General features: G+C 41.6%; 1 protein-coding gene across 3 annotated transcripts; it reads right to left on the bottom strand.

Moving 5' to 3' along the window:
• Positions 1 to 4667: 4667 nt before the first annotated feature.
• Positions 4668 to 20822, bottom strand: LOC115154107 (polymerase delta-interacting protein 2). 3 transcript variants are annotated; one of them, XR_003867820.1, is made up of 12 exons: positions 20617 to 20821; positions 12837 to 12912; positions 12495 to 12589; positions 12094 to 12196; positions 11475 to 11550; positions 11257 to 11364; positions 10996 to 11132; positions 10100 to 10126; positions 9553 to 9678; positions 9329 to 9408; positions 7663 to 8408; positions 4668 to 5247 (listed from the first exon to the last, which is right to left on the bottom strand). XR_003867820.1 is itself a non-coding variant. In XM_029699994.1 (11 exons), exons 1-11 carry the CDS (start codon positions 20784 to 20786, stop codon positions 5133 to 5135), a joined length of 1113 nt encoding a protein of 370 aa, XP_029555854.1. In that variant the 5' UTR covers positions 20787 to 20822; the 3' UTR covers positions 4668 to 5132. The 3 variants fall into 3 exon arrangements, 2 of the variants coding, with proteins under 2 accessions (XP_029555854.1, XP_029555853.1); XM_029699994.1 differs by lacking the exon at positions 7663 to 8408 and having other exon boundaries at positions 20617 to 20822; XM_029699993.1 differs by lacking the exon at positions 4668 to 5247 and having other exon boundaries at positions 6192 to 8408.
• Positions 20823 to 22538: the final 1716 nt, after the last annotated feature.

Below are 22538 nucleotides of genomic sequence, written 5' to 3'. Positions count from 1 at the left end.
AATGTGCTACTCACTCAACCTCCCATAGCGCATGAGTGGCGAACCAACGCAGAATTATGATAAAAATATAAAAACACCACATTTGAAGGGTGAAGAACCCATGCACAAAACAAGTTATTGCGCAAAGCCAATATGGCTCAATATGGAAAAATAAAGATGGCAAATTTGAGTATCCAGTCCATATAGGCTACTGTATAAAAAATAACCAGGCAGACGAAGCTTCACAACCTACACAAATCGCAATGAGCCAGAGAATAGGCTACTGAACCACTTGGGGGGGAAAAAAATAATTAAAAATAATAAATCGCTTGATTTCCTCAAACGGTTCCACAGATTCAAGCGCACGCAATTAATCCAGAAAACTGCCAAATGGGTAAAAATGTCTAGCCAGACTTGATGACAATCAAATCCCATATGCAAAACCAAATTGAACTGATCTCATCCAGGCAGGTTGTGGGAGAAGAGAGAAAGAGCTAGAGTGATTTTAAGATGATCAGACTGTAGCCTTCAAGCAAGCCTTGACAATTACATTTTGGCTATAGGCCTACCCCTTCACATTATTCCAAAAGTACTTTATCCATTTTATTTGCTGTGGACAACTACACATTTGTAGGTTTTGGGAATTGCTATAGAGAGCATGGATTTCTTCTACAAAGCACGATCAACAAGCTAACTTTGAAGTAACTATTTATTATCTGGTTCATTAAGAAACTAAACTTGTTTATTTTGGTTGTTGAGTCAATTAGGTCCATAAACAACTCAAACATTAAGATTTAACTATATCCATTGAGATATACTGTGCAAATACACCATTCATTATAGGGAATTATACAATGGGTGAGTCTAATCCTGAATGCTGATTGGTTAAAAGCACATTCCAGCCAGTGTCTATTCCACAAATTACCACCAGCTAAATCTATGACACTAAAATGCCTATTTACTCTGTTCCATCTGACTGCACAATCAACTGTCTCATCAGCCCAGCCAGGCACTTTATAAACTTGATCTCCACTATAAAAAGCATCTAGAAATTCTCACATTTCTTTTAGACTAACATTTCGTTTTCAACATCGGAGATTAGTTTAAACCTTGCTGTCAAAATGTAGGCTAATGTCTACCCTTTCCTTCAAAGTGACAAAAAGTTAGTTTATTCCACTTTTCATCTTCATAAAACAGGTTGTGATAAAAACAACTTGGAAGTTCCTCATTCATACAGATTAGATATAGATTCATCTTTATCAAATAACAAACCTAACTACTGTTTACAATATGGCCTCCTGCTTAGAGTATACCTTACATTGGCATTTATCACCAGTGCATGCTCTTTAGTCTCCAAAAACACTTATTTTTTTGCTGTCTTTATTAACCACATGGGAAATGGCTGAATCCTAACACTAGCTACAGTACACGCAGTCAGTCAGTGTGCTGAGGCGCGCGCAGTCAGAGTGAGCGTGTCAGTCAGTGTGCTGAGGCGCGCGCAGTCAGAGTGAGCGTGTCAGTCAGTGTGCTGAGGCGCGCGCAGTCAGAGTGAGCGTGTCAGTCAGTGACTGACCACAAACAAAAAGGCTTTATAGAAGACAGGATACAAATACATACTACATATTTTATAGAATTGATATCCCCACACGGAATGCATTGGATGCACAGATCAATATATTCTAATTTGAGCTTTTAGCTGCCAATGCGTAAAATATCAAATAAATGGAACCAAGAAATGCAATAACGCACACCCTCACTGCAACTTTAACAGACAGGTTACAGAGGTAGCATCCTGTGCTGTACACAAGTATTCATAAGATAGTCATAATAGCAGATGTTAAGTAGGTACCTTGAAGTCTCAACACTTCAGTATTTCTGCAATACGTCTGCTTGCAGATGCCACCTCATTGTACTTCAAATAAAACACACTTCAGAGTTAAAATTAGGTCTGCATTTTATCAAACACAGCCAAAAGTTATACACAATTACTATGACAGGCCATCAGACAAATTCTTCAATAACCGGCCATCACAGTTGTATGTCGAGACTTATGGACAAAAAGGACAACCAGATATGAAGTCACTTTGACATGTTTATTAGTTACAGAATGACTATAAATCCCATTCAGCGCTATCCTGTATATAGCGTGAAGGAGAAATAGGGGCAAGTTTCAGATGCCAATGTCGTCTGTTCACAATATGAAAATAAATACATAACATCAGTTTTTAAAAGGCATCTCATATGTCTGTTACACTGCAGTGTACAACAGTTACCTGATAAAAATGGTGTGAGCGTACTGGAGGCTTGAACCAGTCACATACCCTCCTAGATTACAGCTTGTAGGGTAGTCAAACTGCCCACATCACCCAAGTCATAAGAACAAATGTCTATTTAAAACACTAATTAAGTTTATAAGTGCTCTGGGTACTTGATAACATCATGTAATGTTTTCTCATTGTGTCCCTTTAAAATATGTGGGCAGATGTACGAAAGGTTGTCCGGAGGCCAGCGCTCACGGAAGATTCCGAATAGTTTCCGAGATGACTTACCTAATAGACTGTCAGCACTGTCAATTAATTATCCCTCATGACATTCAAAGTGACGAGGCAATTTCCCATGTAACAGGATGCAGCCACACGCACTCCCATGCTGCAAACATCACATACAATTTTAAAACAGCTAAAGTTCTCAAACCCATGATTTCTTTCCATTGGTTCTTAACCATCTTAAAGATAGAATTCGCAGTATGGTGAAACAGCAGCACTGTCCGCCCCACGGCCATTGTTTTGTTGACGAAGCAGAGCTGGGGAGAGTCATGCATCGTAATAATAATAACAACTCTAAAAAATCATCACTACATACAGTATGCTGCTGTTCTATTGCATGTGCAATGATGTCCAGGGAGGTGGGGCTGTTTGCAGTAACTTTGTTGTAATATCAGGCAGATGTGACAGTTTCACTACTAAGAATTCCAGCTTTAATATCACTGAGCAAGAAATATATTTTAACTGTTAAAAATACGTGTTGGAGAGGTCTGTTTGAGAGTATACTGCAGGAGTCAAGTAGTCAGTTTGAGAAGGTAGGTTACAGAGGTAAAGGAGGTCCACTGAAAAAACAGAAAGGAAATTGAAAGTGTGCTCATCTTGTCCAAAATTGTAGTTAATTTTATTTCACCATGTTGAAAGCTAAAAAATTTAGCTTAAATAAATGTAAACAGAGCTATGTAGAAGTGATGAGTGTTAAAACACAAAAGTGAGGTATGAAGCTTTTAAATGAAAACCATAAATTCTAAACGTCATTTTAAAGTGTCTGAGTAGTAGCCTATAATAAAAAAGGTAAGCAACAACAGCGTCTTCAGAAAGTAGTCACAGCCCTTGACTTTCTCCACATTTTGTTGTGTTACGACTGAATTTGTATTGATTAAATTGAGATTGTGTCACTGACCTATACACGATGTCAAAGTGGAATTACATATTTTTTTTAATGAAAAGCTGAAATGTCTTGAGTCAATAAGTATTCAACCCTTTTGTTATGTTAAACCTGCATAAGTTCAGGAGTAAAAATGTGCTTAACAAGTCACATGATAAGTTACAGGACTCACTCTGTGCAAGTGTTCAACACGATTTTTATACTAAACAAAATATAAATACAACATGTAAAATTGTTGGTCCCATGTTTCATGAGCTGAAATAAAAGATCGCAGATAATTTACATATGCAGAAAAAGCGTATTTCTCTCAAATGTCGTTCACAAATTTGTATACATATCGGTTAGTGAGCATTTCTCCGTTGTCAAGATAATCCATCCACCTGACTGGTGTGGCACATCAAGAAGCTGATCAAACAGTATGATCATTGCACAGGTGCACCTTGTGCTGGGGCCAATAACAAACTAAAATGTGCAGTTGTCACCCAACAACACAATGCCGTGCAGTTTGCATGCTGTGCAATTCACATGCTGACAGCAGGAATATCCACCAGACCTGTTGCCAGAATTTCTCTACCATAAGCCGCCTCCGTCATTTTAGAGAATTTGGCATTATGTCTAACTGGCCTCAACTGCAGACCATGTATAACCACGCCAGCCCAGGACCTCCACATCCGGCTTCTTCACCAGCAGGATCATCTGAAACCAGCCACCCAGACAGCTGATGGAACTGTGGGTTTGCACAACCAATCTGTATTCCCAGTCATGTGAAATCCATAGATTAGGGCCTAATGCATTCATTTCAATTGACTGATTTCCTTTAATGAACTCTAACTCAGTAAAATCTTTGAACAAATTTCAGTGTAAATGACTACCCCATCTCTGTAGCGAGTGGCGCAGCGGTTTAAGGCACTGCATCTCAGGGCAAGAGACGTCACTAGTCCCTGGTTCAAATCCAGGCTGTATCACAGCCGGCCGTGATTGGGAGTCCCATAGGGCGGTGCACAACTGGCCCAGCGTTGTCCGGGTTTGGCCGTCATTTTAAATAAGAATTTGTTCTTAACTGACTTGCCTAGTTAAATAAAGTCAAGGGGTGTGAATACTTTCTGGAGGCACCATCTGCACATCGTCTTTGCTCCCTCTCGCTCGGCTGTAGGTGCATCTTGCTAGCCGTCACTCAAATGGCAACACTCTGGCGAGGGGCTGAAGCTCATTGGCTAGAACTCAAATTGCTAGGGGGCTGGCCCACGTGGGGGAAAATATTTTTCTGGAGGATCAGCTGCGCCCGTCACTTTCAAACTCGGGATTTTGTGGCTAATTGAGGTTAGACAGTAATTTTGTGCATTGATTATGCAGGGATGACCTACACATTGCGACATCCAGCCCAAAGCGTGAAGTACAAAAAACGTAAAATACTTAGTCGCCAATGTGCCACCGCATGTCTTTAACCGCTTTACACAACCTCAGTGTGAGGTGTGTAACTTGTCTAATATCGGACCTCTGGTTGCATGCATAAAGGATTGCCTTAGAGGTGAAAGCATAAATAAAGTCCCTGAGGAGAAGAGATAAAAACAAATGTGTGGGGGGGGGGGGGGGGGGGGAGACAGACGGACAGACACTGAGCCTGGGTCCATTTCCACCATAAAGAAGAGGAGCCAGTAGTGGCAGCCTATGTAGCAATCAGTCTCTCCCAGCAGACACTCTCTCTCTCTCTCTCCCCCCTTCTCTCAGAAGAGGAAGGAGTAGGGGCTGTCCCTATGGCCGTGGCTCTCCAGGGAGAAGGAAGGGATGGCCACCTCGAACATGGCGCCGCCATTAGCCCGTTGGCAAGTAAAAGTCCCCCTGCAGAAGGCGGAAAATACCAATCAGCAGGCGCAGGGGAAAAAATGATTTTCAATAAACAATTAAATTCAACAAGGATATGGCGGAGCATTCTCTTTCGCCCTCTCGCTCAGGGGAGATGGCTTCAGTCCCCGTGCCATGAAATGTTTCGCTGAGGTACTAGACCAGGGGTGGGTAACTTCAGTCCGAGGGCCTGTTTGATGTCACTTTCCTCCATCCCTACCAAACACAGCTGATTGCAAATTGCATTCTAAACCGAAGATCATGATTAGGTGATTATTGGAGTCAGGTGTGTTAGCTGGGACATAACTGTGACACCAATCAGGCCCTCGAGGACTGGAATTGCCCATCCATGTCCTAGACTGTAGTAGCCTGTACTACTGTTGCCGCTAGCCACAGAAATACAGTATCTAGCACAGCCACAGCATGCTGGCTAGTCTTTCACAAACTTAGACAGTAACATCTCACCAAAAAGATAAAAGGGATCTATTCTGGCAGTGTCAACAAAGAAGGTTCCATGTGTGAATCCTGAGTCAAAAATGCTGTTGATCATGCAACATAAAAATAAATTATAAAGTTGAGTGTTATCAACTCTGTTTTGGCCACAGTGCCATCCTCACATCAGGACCTGCTAGTGGATGTAATGCAGAACAAATGAAAAAGACTAGACACAAAAGTGAGGTGGTCTAAAATTGGGGGAAAACATTTGTAAAATGAACAAAAGTGGCAGCCGGGCCCATGTGCCTGTTAATTAACATTATTTTTGCACAGAATGATCATTTGGCTGCTGTCCCTTTTCAGATACTGGCTCCAAATGGCCAATCATTGAAAATGGTCCGCAATAAAACAACAACTATCAGAAATGCCCTATTTGTGGTCCCAGTCCGCCCCTAATGCATGCAGATTAAAAGGGGAGTACACTTAGATAGTGATAGACGGAACAATTTCAATGATTCACAGAAGCGTTTATTAGGATTCCCAAACTGAGATCCACAAATCCATACACTGATTCAATTAGCCAGTCACATTAACACAAATTTTATATTTCCATTCAAATGCATCGACTAATCCATGTCACTTCAGACACATTAATACTATACAAGACTGATTCCGTCACATAAAATATATACATACAAACATACACACCATAAAGTATAAATTAACATTAACAAATATAAACGTGTGACCTCGGTTGGGGTCAGTGTGGCAGTGCCTTGCCTTTACTGGAGATACAGGAAAGTGCCAAGAAGACGAGCATGAATACTTAAGTCACCATGAAATTACTAGATATACAGTAACACATTGACAACAACTTCAAATGTCTGCCATTGATTGAACAATCTAGTAAATGCGCATCTATGATTAGTGACTGGCTATTTGATCAGCAGTGAATGAGATCATATCATAGCAGCACAAATTAAAGCCGGAATCCTTAGTGAATCTGCCACGTTCGTTTTGGATATTACAACAAAAAAGTTACGACAAATGAACAAACAGTTTGACGCATCTCACCTCCGTTTCATCCACAAAACAAAAACAATAAAAGGTGCTGGGGCAGACAGTGGGCTGTTACCCCTAATGCGGATTCCATCACTAAAAGGGGATGTACAATATTTTACAACTTAATGTTAGATCTTGAAAGTAGTCTCTGGCCCAGGAGAAACTATAATCCCTGGTTAAATTCTTTAAACATCCAACACAAATGGAAGCGATAGGGTCATGCAGCATACTTTCAGGGTGAGGAACCATTAACATTAGGTTATAAAATACTGACCTTCCCCTTTAACAGCTCATGTGATAAATAAAGCAGCATGATTATAACTAGTAGACGTGTACTACGTCACAGCTTTGCTGCCTCTGTTAGAGGGTTGAGGTCCTGATAAGTACAGCACTGATAGGGAGTAGAAAACACAGATTATGTAGTCACTGTCTGATCAAGGCCCTCGGTTCTTTTTGGGAGTAGGTCTCTACTATGAGCGGTGTTCAGGTAGATGTTAAGCAACAGTGCTATGACGTTCAAATAAAACACTATACTCATCTTCCTCATGTCAAACAGTCAACTGCTCTTCTTCATTTGTGTACACACAGTATGTGGTTGACCGACAAAACATAAAAGATAGTGTTTCATTCACAATGAGTTATACTTATTGATTCACTATGGTTTGGTGAGAAATGGGCTTAAAATGTCAGGGGAAACATGTTAGACCACTGAGACTCAAATAACATTTTCTTTTAAACTAACGTACCATTGGAAATGTAAAGAGATTATCCAAAAACAGAACGAGTCGCTCAGTAGAATACTGAATACCATGTTTGTGTTCCTCTCAGCCTGAACTTATACTCGGTTTGTCCTTTTCACAGTCAAATAGTCTAACAGTATTAGGCCTAATGGTTTCAAGTGTCTAAAAGTCTTACCAGTCTGGAATAGACGCAAAAGTCAGAATAGTCTGGTTTCCTTTCCTCATCCACTGCTGAGCCTGCCCTGCATATGACTGGTGAAAAACAGGATGGCAGAAACCTAGCCCTTTAAGCCATAGGAGTTGTACTGAAGGGCAGGAGTCTGGAGGAGAAAAGGAAGCAATTTAAGAGTATTGACTCGTCAAGACGGCTGACTAAATGTTGGGTAGACTACTTTTCATTAGAGAACCACAGACCGCACCTGCCTTGACAACAGCGCCATGTGTTACCAGAGCAAAGGTCACTATTGAAGTGCCACACAATCCTACTAGTGGTACTGCACATGTAGTGCAGACAAGGTAGTCCCGGGGTATGTGCACAATGCTTAGCTCCACAGGACTCTCTGCCAGGTTTGGCGTAGAGTCACATTCACACTTCCCAATGACTTAGTCTTGATATCGATCCAAGAGCCTAGTGCATTTGTGTTGGCAGGAGGGGCTACAGTTGTTGATTAGGTGGTACAGCCTATGTGGAGAGGAGAATGGGTGGTGAACAGGACAGGGGCAGGCTTTGAAGAGGGTGATGTGAGTGAGGGTGGAGCAGTGGGGCACTTTGGAGGATGGCATGGCTCGACTCAGGCCAGTGAGGTGAAAGGGCCGGGCAGGAACCCGTTGGGTGTATCGTCTTTCTTGCTTTCGAGGGAAAAGGGCGGGATGCGGACGTCGAAGAAGGTGCCGTTGGGCCTCTCGAGCCGATAGGAACCCCTGCAGGGGTCAAGAGACAACGACAGGCACCGTCAGAGTCCGAGCCCCTTCAGCCACTGCCCAGTCCAGAGTCCTATATTAGTACTGCTGACTCATTTTCTACTACTAGCTTCCCAAGTATTCTACTTCAACTACTACTGCTCCTACAATTAGCCTACTTCAGCTTCTACTATGACTAGGGTAATTTTACTACTGTTTCCACTGACAATATTTATGCTTCTACAGTATGCTACACAAACATACCAATTTACTTACATATATACACACGCACACAGTGTGCCCCTCATCGACTAATACAACAAACCTGGCACAGAGTGGCCAAACCTGGCCAAATTAGGCAAATAAATTGCCCGATATCGCAAGTCAGAAAACTTGAGGGAGTTTGCAGAGCCTATTAACCAAAAAGTGTGTTTGTTCATTGGAGCTCAGACCCCTACCTGAAATTCCATATTAGGATGATTGAAAAGAGAGATAGCTCACACACACAATGCAGTAGCCAATGTCAGTTTCCATACAGACAAAGAGTCCGAACTGCGTGCTGCTAAAGCTCAACCATACTAGTCTCTACTAGGTTTGCAAAATTCTGGTAACTTGGGGAATCTGGAATTGCATAGTCCAGATAGGGTGAAAGTTGAGGTACTTTCAGTACATTTTTCTTCTGTTTGGCACCTAATGAACCGTTATACAATTCGGCCTGATGTTTGCTATATGGCACATATTGTCTATTATGTTGATTAGGCTAGTATTCATTTTAGGGTGGAAATAAACCCTGCCATCATAGTAGGTTACTTGGACCAGGAGGAACAAAAAATGGTCACCACTTGTGTGACATTCTGCCATATGTGTTCTGCTGGTACAAAGTGTCTTTTTGAAAACAATCGGCAGGTGTTTCACAGTGCGCGTTTCTTGGCAAGACTCACCACATGTGCCCGCTGGGTGCCTGCAGTGAGACGTGACTGCTGTACTGGAAGGCAGGCTGCTCTTCGGACAACACTGGCTCCTACACAGACACACACAGTGAGGGGGTATCATTTGGTAGACAAGTCTTTACCACACTTTTTTTTGACCTTCTCCAATAGATTTTGAAAAGGAGAGGATGTGAGGAATCAGGAAAGATTTATTGAAAGCAGCCCGAGAGACTCACCCGTCCCACCACTCCTCTGCCCCGGACCGTCTCCAGGGTGCCTGAGAGGCTGAAGATCCTCCAGTGTCTCTCCCTCAGTTGCACCACCTCCTCTCCCATGTTCTCCAGACGGATACAGTACCGCCACTGACACACAGACAGACCGAGCAGTGAGCCAACGGAAACCACTCTGGGCGCGTCTGAAATTCCACCCTATTTCCTATGTAGTGCACTACTTTTTACCGGGGCCCCATGAGGCTCTGGTCAAAGTAGTGCACTTCAAAAAGAATAGCGTGGCATTTTGGATGCACACTGACTACAGTAGTATGCAGGTACACCGGCACAATCGGCGGTTTCTATGGGAATGGGAAGCTAGCTTGTCTGGCTAAAATTGTAGCTAGATTCAGAAATAAAAAATTTAAAAAATGACAGCAACACCCAAACATCACTGTTTTTAGCCCAAAGAACACCATGAAACATAATTGTTTCTTCATATCTGACAGTTTGCTAGAACATAGTAACAACAATCACTAGGCTACAGTCATCAGTGGCAGCTTCTTTCACTTACCCAATATACGTGGGAATTCTGGGCTTCCTGACAGAGAAAATGACACACATAAGCAAAAATACAAACAGGTTCTACTCATGACTGGGGCACATTCAGCAGGGCAGAGTCGTGGAACGTTCAGATAGAAATACAGTGAGCTCTAAAAGTATTGGGACAGTTACTTATTTTGACTGTACGCCAAATGATACAATGACGTCGAGGTTAAAGTGCAGACTGTCAGCTTTAATTTGGGGGTATTTTCATCCATATCGGATGAACAGTTTAGAAATTACAGCCCTTTTTGTACATGGTCTTTTTCACATCATTCATTCAGTAGTATTCGTAATCATGGTAGCATAGAATTATTGTATTCTTATTTACAATAAAAGTGACTTCAAAATGACAATGTTATTTACCATTCATTTCTATATTCGGAACAAAATAATCTGAAACACCCAAAATAAACAAATGCAGCCAACAAGTTTGTAGAGTCACAAGCTTGACGTAGTCATTGGGTGCAAGGAATATGGGACCAAATACTAAACTTTTTACTACTTTAATACACACACAAGTGAATTTGTTCCAATTCATTTGTCCCCCTAAAATGGGGAAACTACGTACAAAAAGAGTTGTAATTTCTAAACAGTTCACCTGATATGGATTAAAATACCCTAAAAAGTCTTAACTTCAATCTCATAGTCATCACATAATTTCAAAACCAAAGTGCTGGAGAAAAGCCAATACAAAAAAATTCACTCTCCCAATACTTTGGAGCTCACTGTATGTTATGTAGAACAACATGCCTCAGATCTAGAAAGGGAATCATGTCAGCTCTATTCATGAAATTTCCTCCACAATGTTGTGCTGAACGTGCCCGTGATTCTTTATTCCCTTTAGAGAAGTGGTGTGGGGCGTACCCTCATGCCCATGTAGAAGGGGATAACAGTAACGCGGATGTTCTCAGTGGTCTCGCGGTGCACGTCCGATAGCTCCAGCCACGGGTGGTTCTTCTCCTGCCACGCCTGCAGCGTGTCCCGTGGTATGAATGGGGGAACTGGAGAACGGTCACATTTGAAACTTTGGGATTTACCTGCCAACAAGTTCTCATTCATACATACGCATTACGTTTACTGGCTAACTGACTGAATACACTCAAAAAGCCTTTTGGTGTGTAGTACCTTTGGAGGCATTGAACTTGAGGAAACGCTCAAACAGCTCATGCTGAATGGGGACCTGGTCTGTGGAGTTGTAGGGCAGGATGTCTTCATGACTCACATAGTCCAGCCCTGAGAGAGTGACAACGACAGTTAGTTAAGTGCATTAATTCCTTTGTGCGACAGTAACTATGTATTAGCAACACTTAAAATAATTGTCTAATGTGTTACATCTGACTCACCTGGAATGGCATAAAGCGCCCTGCTGTCATCGTGATTGGCCAGAAACGTCACCGCCTCAGTCTGTGATCTCTGAGACTGACAGACACAGACCATTTACAATGAGACGATTAGGGTTGCAAAATCAGAAGAGTTTTGGGAAAGTTACCATAATTTTGCTGTGTGTGATACAGACAATAGTGATGGGGGGAATCTCGTTACATATCGCAATATTATTTTTCTACGAAATTGATGAGATTCCAAGTATCTATAAGAAGAAAATAAAAAATTGTAGGTAGTATTATGTTTGCACTAGTCGGGTGTACCTGGGGCAAAATGCAAGTCTTTTTTAAATTCTATAGCTTGTTCTCTAGCTCCTTAAATAGTGAGCCAACATGTTTACGGCACTTTCATTTCCCTGACTGATACAAACTTGTTTTCTCATGCTCCCTCGTCTCTCTGCAGCAGACATGTAATGAGCAATATGTTTGGAACACCAAATCACAATATTGAGTCACAATACATATAGAACGATAATATCAAATCATGAGGTCCCTGGCAATTCCCAGCCCTAACAGACAACGCAGAACCAAGTCAGAGTACCAGTGGAGGTAGTTGACAGCCTTTGGGTCAGATACTCACAATGTGGGGACAGTCCCTGGTGTCTATCAGAACCTGATAGTATGTGTGAGTTTTCCCTTTCACCTCTTTGGACCGGTGTGCCCCAGGGGGTTCTGTAGGCTTACTGGGGGCAGAAAGCAAGCAGAGGAAAGGTGTCAATGAAGAATAACCAGCCAACGAGAGCTAGACCACCTCCAAACAAAAACATAACTCCAATCCATTTCCTTTACAAACTGCCTGTGACATGTTTGGATCTTATGGCTACATCTGATATAGCACCCTACTTACTCACTATATAGGCCTAGTGGACTACAAAAGTAGTGCTCTATAAGGGAATAGGGTGGCATTCCAGACAGTGAAAAGCCCGCTAAGCAGACAGGTGTTGCGGAGACATGGGTGACCGTGTGAGGTGGTGTCATCACCTCTCCGTCGCAGGACTGACGTCGCGGTCATAGAGGCGGGCGTGCCAGGGGAAGAGCACGATCCCTCTGTAGCCAAACACACTGTGCAAGAATAACTGGGGAGAGAGGCAGACAAACTTAAGGCTGTGTGTGGAATAGCTTGGCAGTGAGTATAACAGTTGAGTAAAAAGAAAACCCTGCCAGGTTGGCACAATATTTTGCTCATCATAGAAATTGAATTAGCTATATAATTAGTAATTTTATTGCTATGGTTCTAAGGCAGATCCCTGGGGAACCCCCATGTAAAATTGTTAGTCTCTAATGTGGAGTGAAATATGGAGTTGTGGTTGGAGACCCTCTCACTTGTCCGGTTTCATATTTCCCCTGATGTTTGGGAGCCTCAAACACTCCTACTGTCTCCAGCACCTTCCCCTCTGGCCTGTAGGACAAAGAAAATCAAGACGTTAGGAGAAGAACAAGTAATAAGACACTGACTTATGTCATGACTTGCCCTTCCAAAGTTATCCATGCAACTCCCTCAGCCAATTAGTGATCAAGTTGTTGACAGTGTCTTAATTGCTGGCATGATTTGTTCATTGCATAGGGGATCACGTCACTAAAACCAACAAACACTGTCACACTATCATATACCTAGTTGGAGCAGTGGAGAATAATAAAATAAATAGACGCAAGTAGGGCTGAGGCGGGCATTACATTTTGTCAGCCGGTTATTATTGTCATGCAAAAAGACTGCCGGTCTCACAGTAATTGACCGTTAATTAACAAACACATTTAGCGTCGCCAGGCTGCATATAGTATAATAAATCAATTTGATATACTCCATCACAAATCCATTATTTATTTTAGTCAGGTCTAAAGAAAGAACAGAATATGAGTTGACCTACTGTATATTATCTGGCTATGCTCCATGCCAATACCCGAGTGACGCAGCGGTCTAAGGCACTGAATCTCAGTGCTAGAAGAGTCACTACAGGCCCTGGTTCGATTCCAGGCTGTATCACAACCGGAAGTGTTTGGGAGTCCCATAGGGCAGCACACAATTGGACCAGCATCGTCCGGGTTAGGGTTTGGCCAGGGTATGCAGACATTGTAAATAAGAATTTGTTCTTAACCGACTTGCCTAGTTAAATAAATAAAATACTATGATACAATTTCAATTTAATTTGTTAAATGCAGGCCCTTCATTGAATACATCCATTGTTCCCTGGAAGGCAGTATAGAACAGCAGCTGAACAGAAAGGCTGAAATAGAACGTTTACCAAAATAGAACGCAACTGCTCAGCTACAGCGACCAACATCAGTTTGCTACTAGCTAATTTTGCAGTCTGGTAGACATGGATCAATTTATTGTACTAAAAAGTACATTTATTGACAATGAAAATTAGGGAGAAGAGCTGGAGAATGTGACAGCAATGAACGAAACCACCGGAGAACCAGGAAATGCAGCTAGCCAACATAGCTAAGAGAAGGATACGGTGGATTCAAGAAGAACACAAAGAGAAAATGGACAAAGTATTTTTTTGTACTGCATAATGGGACTAGCTCACTTTGTCTTATTTGCCAGAAGGCAGTCAATTGTTTTAAATGAGCAAATTTAGAGCAACACTTCCAGTCACACCATGCCCACTTTAACAAAACAAATCCGTTCCAAAGCAACCTTAGAAACAACAAAATAGCACAACTCAAAGGACAACAACAAATGTTGCAGAGAACACAGACACAGAGATTGTCAAATAATGCTTTTTGGCCTCAGCCGAAATATTGTATGCTGATTTCACAAACAAGGAAGCTATTTTAAAGCAAATTCAGGGACTGCAACTCTCAGACTCGACCATAAGAGACAGAAGACGTCGGCGAGGACATCGGTAAGCAACTGATTACTGACATATCCGTGGCGCTGTGTTTTAGTATTGCGCTTGACGAAAGCACTCATGTGACATTGCCCAATTATGTGTTTGGGTTCGCTTCCCTCAAAACGAGACGTTCAGTGGGGAACTTATGTTTACTGCCCCTTCAGGGACAAACGAGGAGGAGAGGATATTCTGAAAGCCCTTGTTACATTTTTTTGCTGATAATATTGACTAGAGGTCGAGCGATTAAATTGGGATGGCCAATTAATTAGAGCCGATTTCAAGTGTTCATAAATCGGTAATCGGCATTTTTAGACGCCGATTATGGTTGATTACATTGCATTCCACGAGGAAACTGCGTGGAATGCAAAACCTGTTACATGAGTGCAGCAAGGAGCCAAGGTAAGTTGCTAGCCAGCATTAAACTTATCTTATATAAAAAATAAAAAAAATCTTCACATAATCATTAGTTAACTACACATAGTTGATGATAGTACTAGGTTACCTAGCTTGTCCTGTGTTGGATATAATCAATGCGGTGCCTGTTAATTTATCATCAATCACAGCCTACTTCGCCAAATGGGTAATGATTTAACAAAGGCACATTCGCGAAAAAAAGCACAATCGTCGCACAAAAGTACCTAACCATAAACATCAATGCCATTCTTAAAATCAATAGACAGAATATTTTTTTAAACCTGCATATTTAGTTGAAAGAAATTCATGTCAACAGGCAATATTAACTAGGGAAATTGTATCCTTCCTGTTTGGCCCTGTCCGGGGGTATCGTCGGATGGGGCCACAGTGTCTCCTGACCCCTCCTGTCTCAGCCTCCAGTATTTATGCTGCAGTAGTTTGTGTCGGGAGGCTAGGGTCAGTCTGTTATATCTGGAGTATTTATCATGTCTTATCGGTGTCCTGTGTGAATTTAAGTATGCTCTCTCTAATTCTCTTTTTCGGAGGACCTGAGCCCTAGGACCATGCCTCAGGACTACCTGGCATGACTCCTTGCTGTCCCCAGTCCACTTGGCCGTGCTGCTGCTCCAGTTTCAACTGTTCTGCCTGCGGCTATGGAACCCTGACCTGTTCACCAGACGTGCTACCTGTCCCAGACCTGCTGTTTTCAACTCTCTAGAGACAGCAGGAGCGGTAGAGATACTCTCAATGATCGGCTATGAAAAGCCAACTGACATTTACTCGAGGTGCTGACTTGTTACACCCTCGACAACTGTGAATATTATTATTTGACCATGCTGGTCATTTATGAACATATGAACATCTTGGCCATGTGCTGTTATAATCTCCAACCGGCACAGCCAGAAGAGGACTGGCCACCCCTCATAGCCTGGTTCCTCTAGGTTTTGGCCTTTCTAGGGAGTTTTTCCTAGCCACCGTGCTTCTACACCTGCATTGCTTGCCGTTTGGGGTTTTAGGCTGGGTTTCTGTACAGCACTTTGAGATATCTGCTGATGTAAGAAAGGCTATATAAATAAATTTGATTTGACACTTCTCTTGCGTTCAGTGCAAGCAGAGTCAGGGTATATGCAACAGTTTGGGCCGCCTGGCTCGTTGAACTAATTTGCCAGAATTTTACATAATTATGACATAACATTGAAGGTTGTGCAATGTAACAGAAATATTTAGACTAGGGATGCCACCCATTTGATAAAATACGGAACGGTTCAGTATTTCACTGAAAGAATAAACGTTTTGTTATCAAAATGATAGTTTCCAGATTTTACCATATTAATGACCAAAGGCTTGTATTTGTGTTTATTATATTATAAGACTATGATTTGATATAGCAGTCTGACTGAGCAGTGGTAGGCAGCAGCAGGCTCATAAGCATTCATTCAAACAGCACTTTCCTGCGTTTGTCAGCAGCTCTTAGCCTCTAGGGTAGGGGGCAGTATTTGCACGGCCGGATAAAAAATGTACCCGATTTAATCTGGTTATTACTACTGCCCAGAAACTAGAATATGCATATAATTATTGGCTTTGGATAGAAAAAACCCTAAAGTTTCTAAAACTGTTTGAATGGTGTCTGAGTATAACAGAACTCATATGGCAGGCAAAAACCTGAGAAGATTCCTTACAGGAAGTGCCCTCTGACCATTTCTTGGGCTTCTACACTGTATTGAAAACTGAGGATCTCTGCTGTAACGTGACACTTCCTACGGCTCCCATAGGCTCTCAGAAGGCGGCAAAATGCTGAATGATGCCTTTGGAGCCCCTGGCTGAAAAACAGTAACGCATTTGGATAGTGGTCGATCAGAGAACAATGAGACTGAGGCGCGTGCACGAGGCGACACCATGTTTTTATTTTCTCGTCTTTGAACGAAAACAGGGTTTCCCAGGTCGGAATATTATCGCTTTTTTACGAGAAAAATCGCATAAAAATTGATTTTAAACAGCGGTTGACATGCTTCGAAGTACGGTAATGGAATATTTATAATTGTTTTGTCACGAAACGTGTCACCCTTCGGATAGTGTCTTGAACGCACAAACAAAACAGAGGATATTTGAACATAACTATGGATTATTTTGAACCAAACCAACATTTGTTATTGAAGTAGAAGTCCTGAGAGTGCATTCTGACGAAGAACAGCAAAGGTAATCACATTTTTCTAATAGTAAATCGGAGTTTGGTGAGGGCCAAACTTGGTGGGTGTCAAATTAGCTAGCCCATCTACTCAGATTATTGCAAAATGTGCTTTTGCCGAAAAGCCATTTTAAAATCGGACATAGCGATTGCATAAAGGAGTTCTGTATCTATAATTCTTAAAATAATTATGTTTTTTGTGAACGTTTATCGTGAGTAATTTAGTAAATTCACCGGAAGTTTGCGGTGGGTATGCTAGTTCTGAACGTCACATGCTAATGTAAAAATCTGGTTTTTGATATAAATATGAACTTGATTGAACAAAACATGCATGTATTGTATAACATAATGTCCTAAGAGTGTCATCTGATGAAGATCAAAGGTTAGTGCTGCATTTAGCTGTGGTTTTGGTTTTAGTGACATTATATGCTAGCTTGAAAAATGGGTGTCTGATTATTTCTGTCTGGGTACTCTGCTGACATAATCTAATGTTTTGCTTTCGTTGTAAAGCCTTTTTGAAATCGGACAGTGTGGTTAGATAAAGGAGAGTCTTGTCTTTAAAATGGTGTAAAATAGTTATACGTTTGAAAAATGGAAGTTTTGGGATTTTTGAGGAGTTTGTATTTCGCGCCACGCCCTATCATTGGATATTGGAGCGGTGTTCCGCTAGCGGAACATCTAGATGTAAGAGGTTATTAATGAATATGATGCCAGTTCGGTTGTCATCTGAGACAGGATGACAAACTGTATCTGGGAAAGTCAACACATTCTAGTTATCAGATTCACATGGAATTGTTGTGCAATTTAAATGTTTAAATATGAAACTTTGTGAAAAGATGAAATGTAATCTTAAAATGAAATGTAAACCAATTCTCTCATTTGGAAGCTTTCATAAGGTTAGAGCTCTGCTCAATCAGTGGCCCGCCCCTGTGAAGAGACATTGGTTATAAACTATGAAACACCCCTTTCTCTCCCTCCACTAAATAAGCCCTTGACGAAAATGTAACCTCCGGTTCCGAGTACGCGAGGCCTGCAGACTGAGTTTAGGGCGAATAACTTGCTGTTCCGAGTACATTAGGGCGACGGTCCAATGTCAGAAGGATTCAGATAATAAGCTGTTCCGAGGACGACGGTTCCACGTTAAAAGGACTAACATGTCAACTACAGAACTAAGCCAACCTCAGCGTGAGCTTTGGTTGCAAATGGTATGAACTTTGAACTCCTATTCACTACAGAAGTGATACCTCCTAGCCGTTGAGTTAGCAGCGGCCACTGTAAACATGGGCTAGGAAAGGATATCGTCTAACACAACACTGCCAAGTATCCAGTTTACCACCAGAGACACTCTTAAAGGGACAAGGAAGATCTGTTGGGCAACACGGACAGCATCTACGACCAACCTACCGAAGCGCAGCTCAGAGTAAATATTTATAGCATTTTCCCTTTTCCAAATGGGCGGTTATTTAGAATCCATAACATTCTGTATTTACGTTAGCATAGCTTCTCCCTTTGTTCTTCAGTCCTCCCATGCTTTCATTCAAGCCCAACCCCCTCTCTGTGTAACCAGCTGTCACACAGGTTCCGTCCCCCAGGGACGTTTTCTTGGACATAATTAGTAATCAATGTATGATCCATTCTGTGTAATTATTTAGTAAATAAATAATTAAACCAAAGTTTGTATTGCTGATTCAACTTGTTAGCCAGGGTTCGTGAAGATAACCAAGAATTCTACAATGTTCAGATGACACTGAAATAAGGTAACGATTAATAATTGACTGCTATTGATGTAAAATATGACTAGGTCTTTAAGAGTTTATTCGGAAGATAACAGCTCTATAAACTCGTGGTGCCCCGACTTTCTAGTTAATTACATTTACATGATTAGCCTAATCAGGTAATATTAATTACAGAGAAAGGATTTTAAAGAATAGCATGTCATATTACTTAATCCGGCATAACCAAAGACACGACACTGCACTCAGCATTGCTGATGGGAAAGCTAGAACTAAGGTAAGAAACGCAGGACCAATGGACAGGGTTTCCATCAGGTCCGCTTTTTCCTATTAGAATGACTACATGACATGACTCCTGGGGTAGAACAGTAGAGTCAAGTGTTACATCCGGCCCACAAGTCTATGACTGTGTTTGGGCGGCTGGATTAGGGATATAGTACTGTAACACTACAGAACTATTAGACCAATCTTAATATTGAAGTATCAGCTATCTGCTTGTACAGATTAGTATGGCTCATATTTTGTTTATCTGCCCACTAGTCATTGACGAACGTCTCTAGACTGAGTAGGGCAGATTAGACCGAGGATGGAGTATATTGTGACAGTCTTTTCACAGCGTGTTACTGTACTGCGGGATTTGGTCGCAGTACTGTTCATTAAGTGGGAAGAGTTAGGCTCGGCAGGGAGCACATTTGAGCGTTGAGCTCCCCTATGGGGCGGAGCGCCACAATATAACGATAGTTACCGGAGTTGTAACTTCAGTTCTATGAGTGGAGCGGAGTTCTATGAGTAGGATTTAAGGCCCTGCCGACCCCCAGTCTCGCTGAAGATAATTTCTCAGGAGGCTGATTGAGGGGAAGCGTACCCTTATATAGGGACACCTGTACTCCTATTGGCTGCAGGTGTGCGCATAATTCTCAGGCTAGTCGCTGCCTAGGCATCGGGATAAAGCACTAGGAGTCGAGCTCCCTTATGAGGCTCCGCTCCACTCATAGAACTGGAATTACTACTCCGGTAACTATCGTTAGATTGCTCCTTAAGAGTCATGTTATTTTCATAGGTAGAATGGCTCCGACAGCCAGAACAGCTAAATAATCCATCTAAAATGCAAATCAATTCTCAATTGCGATATAGTTCTATAAACAAAGCTGTTTCATATGACAAAATAATTTCAAACACTAAATACACACCGTTTTAAATAAAAGTTAAAATGATAAAATTAAAAAAGCGCTGGTAGGGCATTCCGATTACTATCACCTGAAGCATGCAAAGAATCATAAACCCGTGCACGAGCTCAGCAAGTATGCGGACAAGTGCTGAATTTATTTATTTTCCTCGTCCTCACATACTTCAGGTGATAGAAATCTGAAAACACTACCAGCGCTTTGAAACGTAATTATACTTCTGTGGATATAGTGTCTCACATTCTTACAGCCAAAAGGACCAACAGCACGGACAACCGATAAAGTACATTAAAATATAATTGTATTTAACATTCTGGCTTGTAGAGGTCGTGAGAGGAAACCTTCCTGATTCAAACTCATTTCTACCCGAAGTAGAATTCAATGCCATTCAACGTCGGGTTTCCAGGCAAGTATAGTAATTAACTGACGTTACTATGATAAAGGATGCAATGCCAGTAATTGGAACTTGACCTTGACGTGCAGTAGATTCTGTAGTCAAAACAACCTGCGTTCGCTAACCAGCTAACTAGTTAACCTACCGATCTAACGTTAGCTAGCTAAAAACAAGTAACTAGCTAGCTAACAATACCATTAATGAAAAGGATACTATAACCAGCTTTTGGTGGTTTTGTTTTAGCACAGACGCAGGGTAATAACTGTAACAGCGAACTGCTAGTCGGTCAGGCTAAATTAGCTAGCTAACAAACGTGAGCTACCAGCCGTAGCGAGTTATCTAGCTAATATCTAACTTACCTTGACGACATCAACCGTTTCTGTTGGACGTTGAACAAGCTACATGATAAACGCGTCCTATTCAGAGTTTGTCTACTGTTTAAATCGACATTTAGTACACTGATGGCGTGTTTCCTATTATATTTATTAACCGTTGACAAAAAGGTCCGACGAATGACACAGGCCGCCATCTTTGTTTAGATTAGCGTTTGTAGGCGTGGACACCACAAGCGCCTACACCGTAATTTTGGTTTGTAGCATTCTTCTTCGATGGTATGTTGGCGATCTCACAATTTAATGTGCATTCCGCCACCTACTGTACGGGATCGAAACAGGATTACCAAAAATATAACAAAACTAAACTACCCCCCCGAAAAAACCCGAAATCAAAACAACTTTTCTGTAAAAATAAATTCTAAAATAAACAGGCTCAAGGGGCACCTGAGAGGGCGGCTCCAGTGCCCCTTGCAAGTCCCAAAAACTTTTCTGCCGCAGCCACAATAATGTCCAGTTTCTTAGATTTCTGCTGGCCCAATGCTCAAATTAAATTTATTTATAAAGCCCTTCTTACATCAGCTGATATCTCAAAGTGCTGTACAGAAACCCAGCCTAAAACCCCAAACAGCAATCAATGCAGGTGTAGAAGCACGGTGGCTAGGAAAAACTCCCTAGAAAGGCCAAAACCTAGGAAGAAACCTAGAGAGGAACCAGGCTATGAGGGGTGGCCAGTCCTCTTCTGGCTGTCGTAGTGTCGTGTCTTTGCTATGCCGGATTAAGTGATATGACATGCTATTTTATAAAATCATTTGTCTGTAATTAATATTACCTGATTAAACTAATCATGTAAATGTAATTAACTACAAAGGAACCACAGAAGAATGTTTATAGAGCTGTTATCTTCCGAATAAACTCTTAAAAACCTGGTAATCTTTTACATCAATAGCAGTCAATTATTAATCACCTTATTCATTCTCATCTGAACGTCGTAGAATTCTTGGTTATCTTCACAAACCCTGGCTAACAAGTTGAATCAGCAATACAAAATGTGGTTTAATTATTTATTTACTAAATAAATCACACAGAATTACATATACACCGGATGGATCATACATTGATTAGTAATTATGTCATATAAGAAAACGTCCCTGGTAGACGGAACCGATATGACGGCTGGTTGGGTTTGAATGAAAGCGCGGGATGACTGAGGAACAAAAGGATTGGGTCTCTATCGGACCACATGAAGCTATGCTGTCGTAAATCCAGAATCTTATGCATTCAAAATAATTCCTTAACCCCATTTGGTAAAGGAAAATGCAAGAAATATTTACTCTGAGCTGTGCTTCGATAGATTGGTCGTAGATGGAAGGCTGGGTTGCCCAGCAGAGATCTCGTCCTCTGAAGAATGTCTGGTGGTAAAGTGGATACGTTGTAGTACCGTCGTCGTGTGATATGGACAAAGTATCTGTTCTTTCCTAGCCCATGTTAACAGCTGCTGCTAACTCAACAGCTAGGAGGTATCACTTTAGTGAATAAGAGTTCAAAGTTCATACCAAGTTGCCATACTGTAAGCTCATGCTATATTCTGTCTGGTATAGTCGAAATTCATCCTTATGGCATGTTGATCGTCACCTCCACGTTGAAATTCGCCCTTTTAAACGTATGGACATCAGTCCTCACGTCACCGGAAACACAATGCTAATTTCGTTAGTTTGTCGTCGTTCAACCGTTCACAACCAGAGCTCACGCTGAGGTTGGCTTAGTTCTGTAGTTGATATTAGCCCTTTTAACATATGGACAGCAGTCCTCAAGTCCTCGGGAACACAATATTACATTTTCGTAAAGGGGCTTCTGTAGTGGTGGGAGAGAAGGGCGTGTTTCATAGTTTACAACCAATGTCTGTTCACTTGGGCGGGGCTGAGTGAACAGAGTTTTTACTGAAAACC

Source organism: Salmo trutta, chromosome 19, assembly GCF_901001165.1.
Source record: "Salmo trutta chromosome 19, fSalTru1.1, whole genome shotgun sequence".
Classification (NCBI taxonomy): domain Eukaryota; kingdom Metazoa; phylum Chordata; class Actinopteri; order Salmoniformes; family Salmonidae; genus Salmo; species Salmo trutta.
Note: the sequence above shows the minus strand (reverse complement) of the source record. Positions and strands in the feature narration are given on the sequence as shown.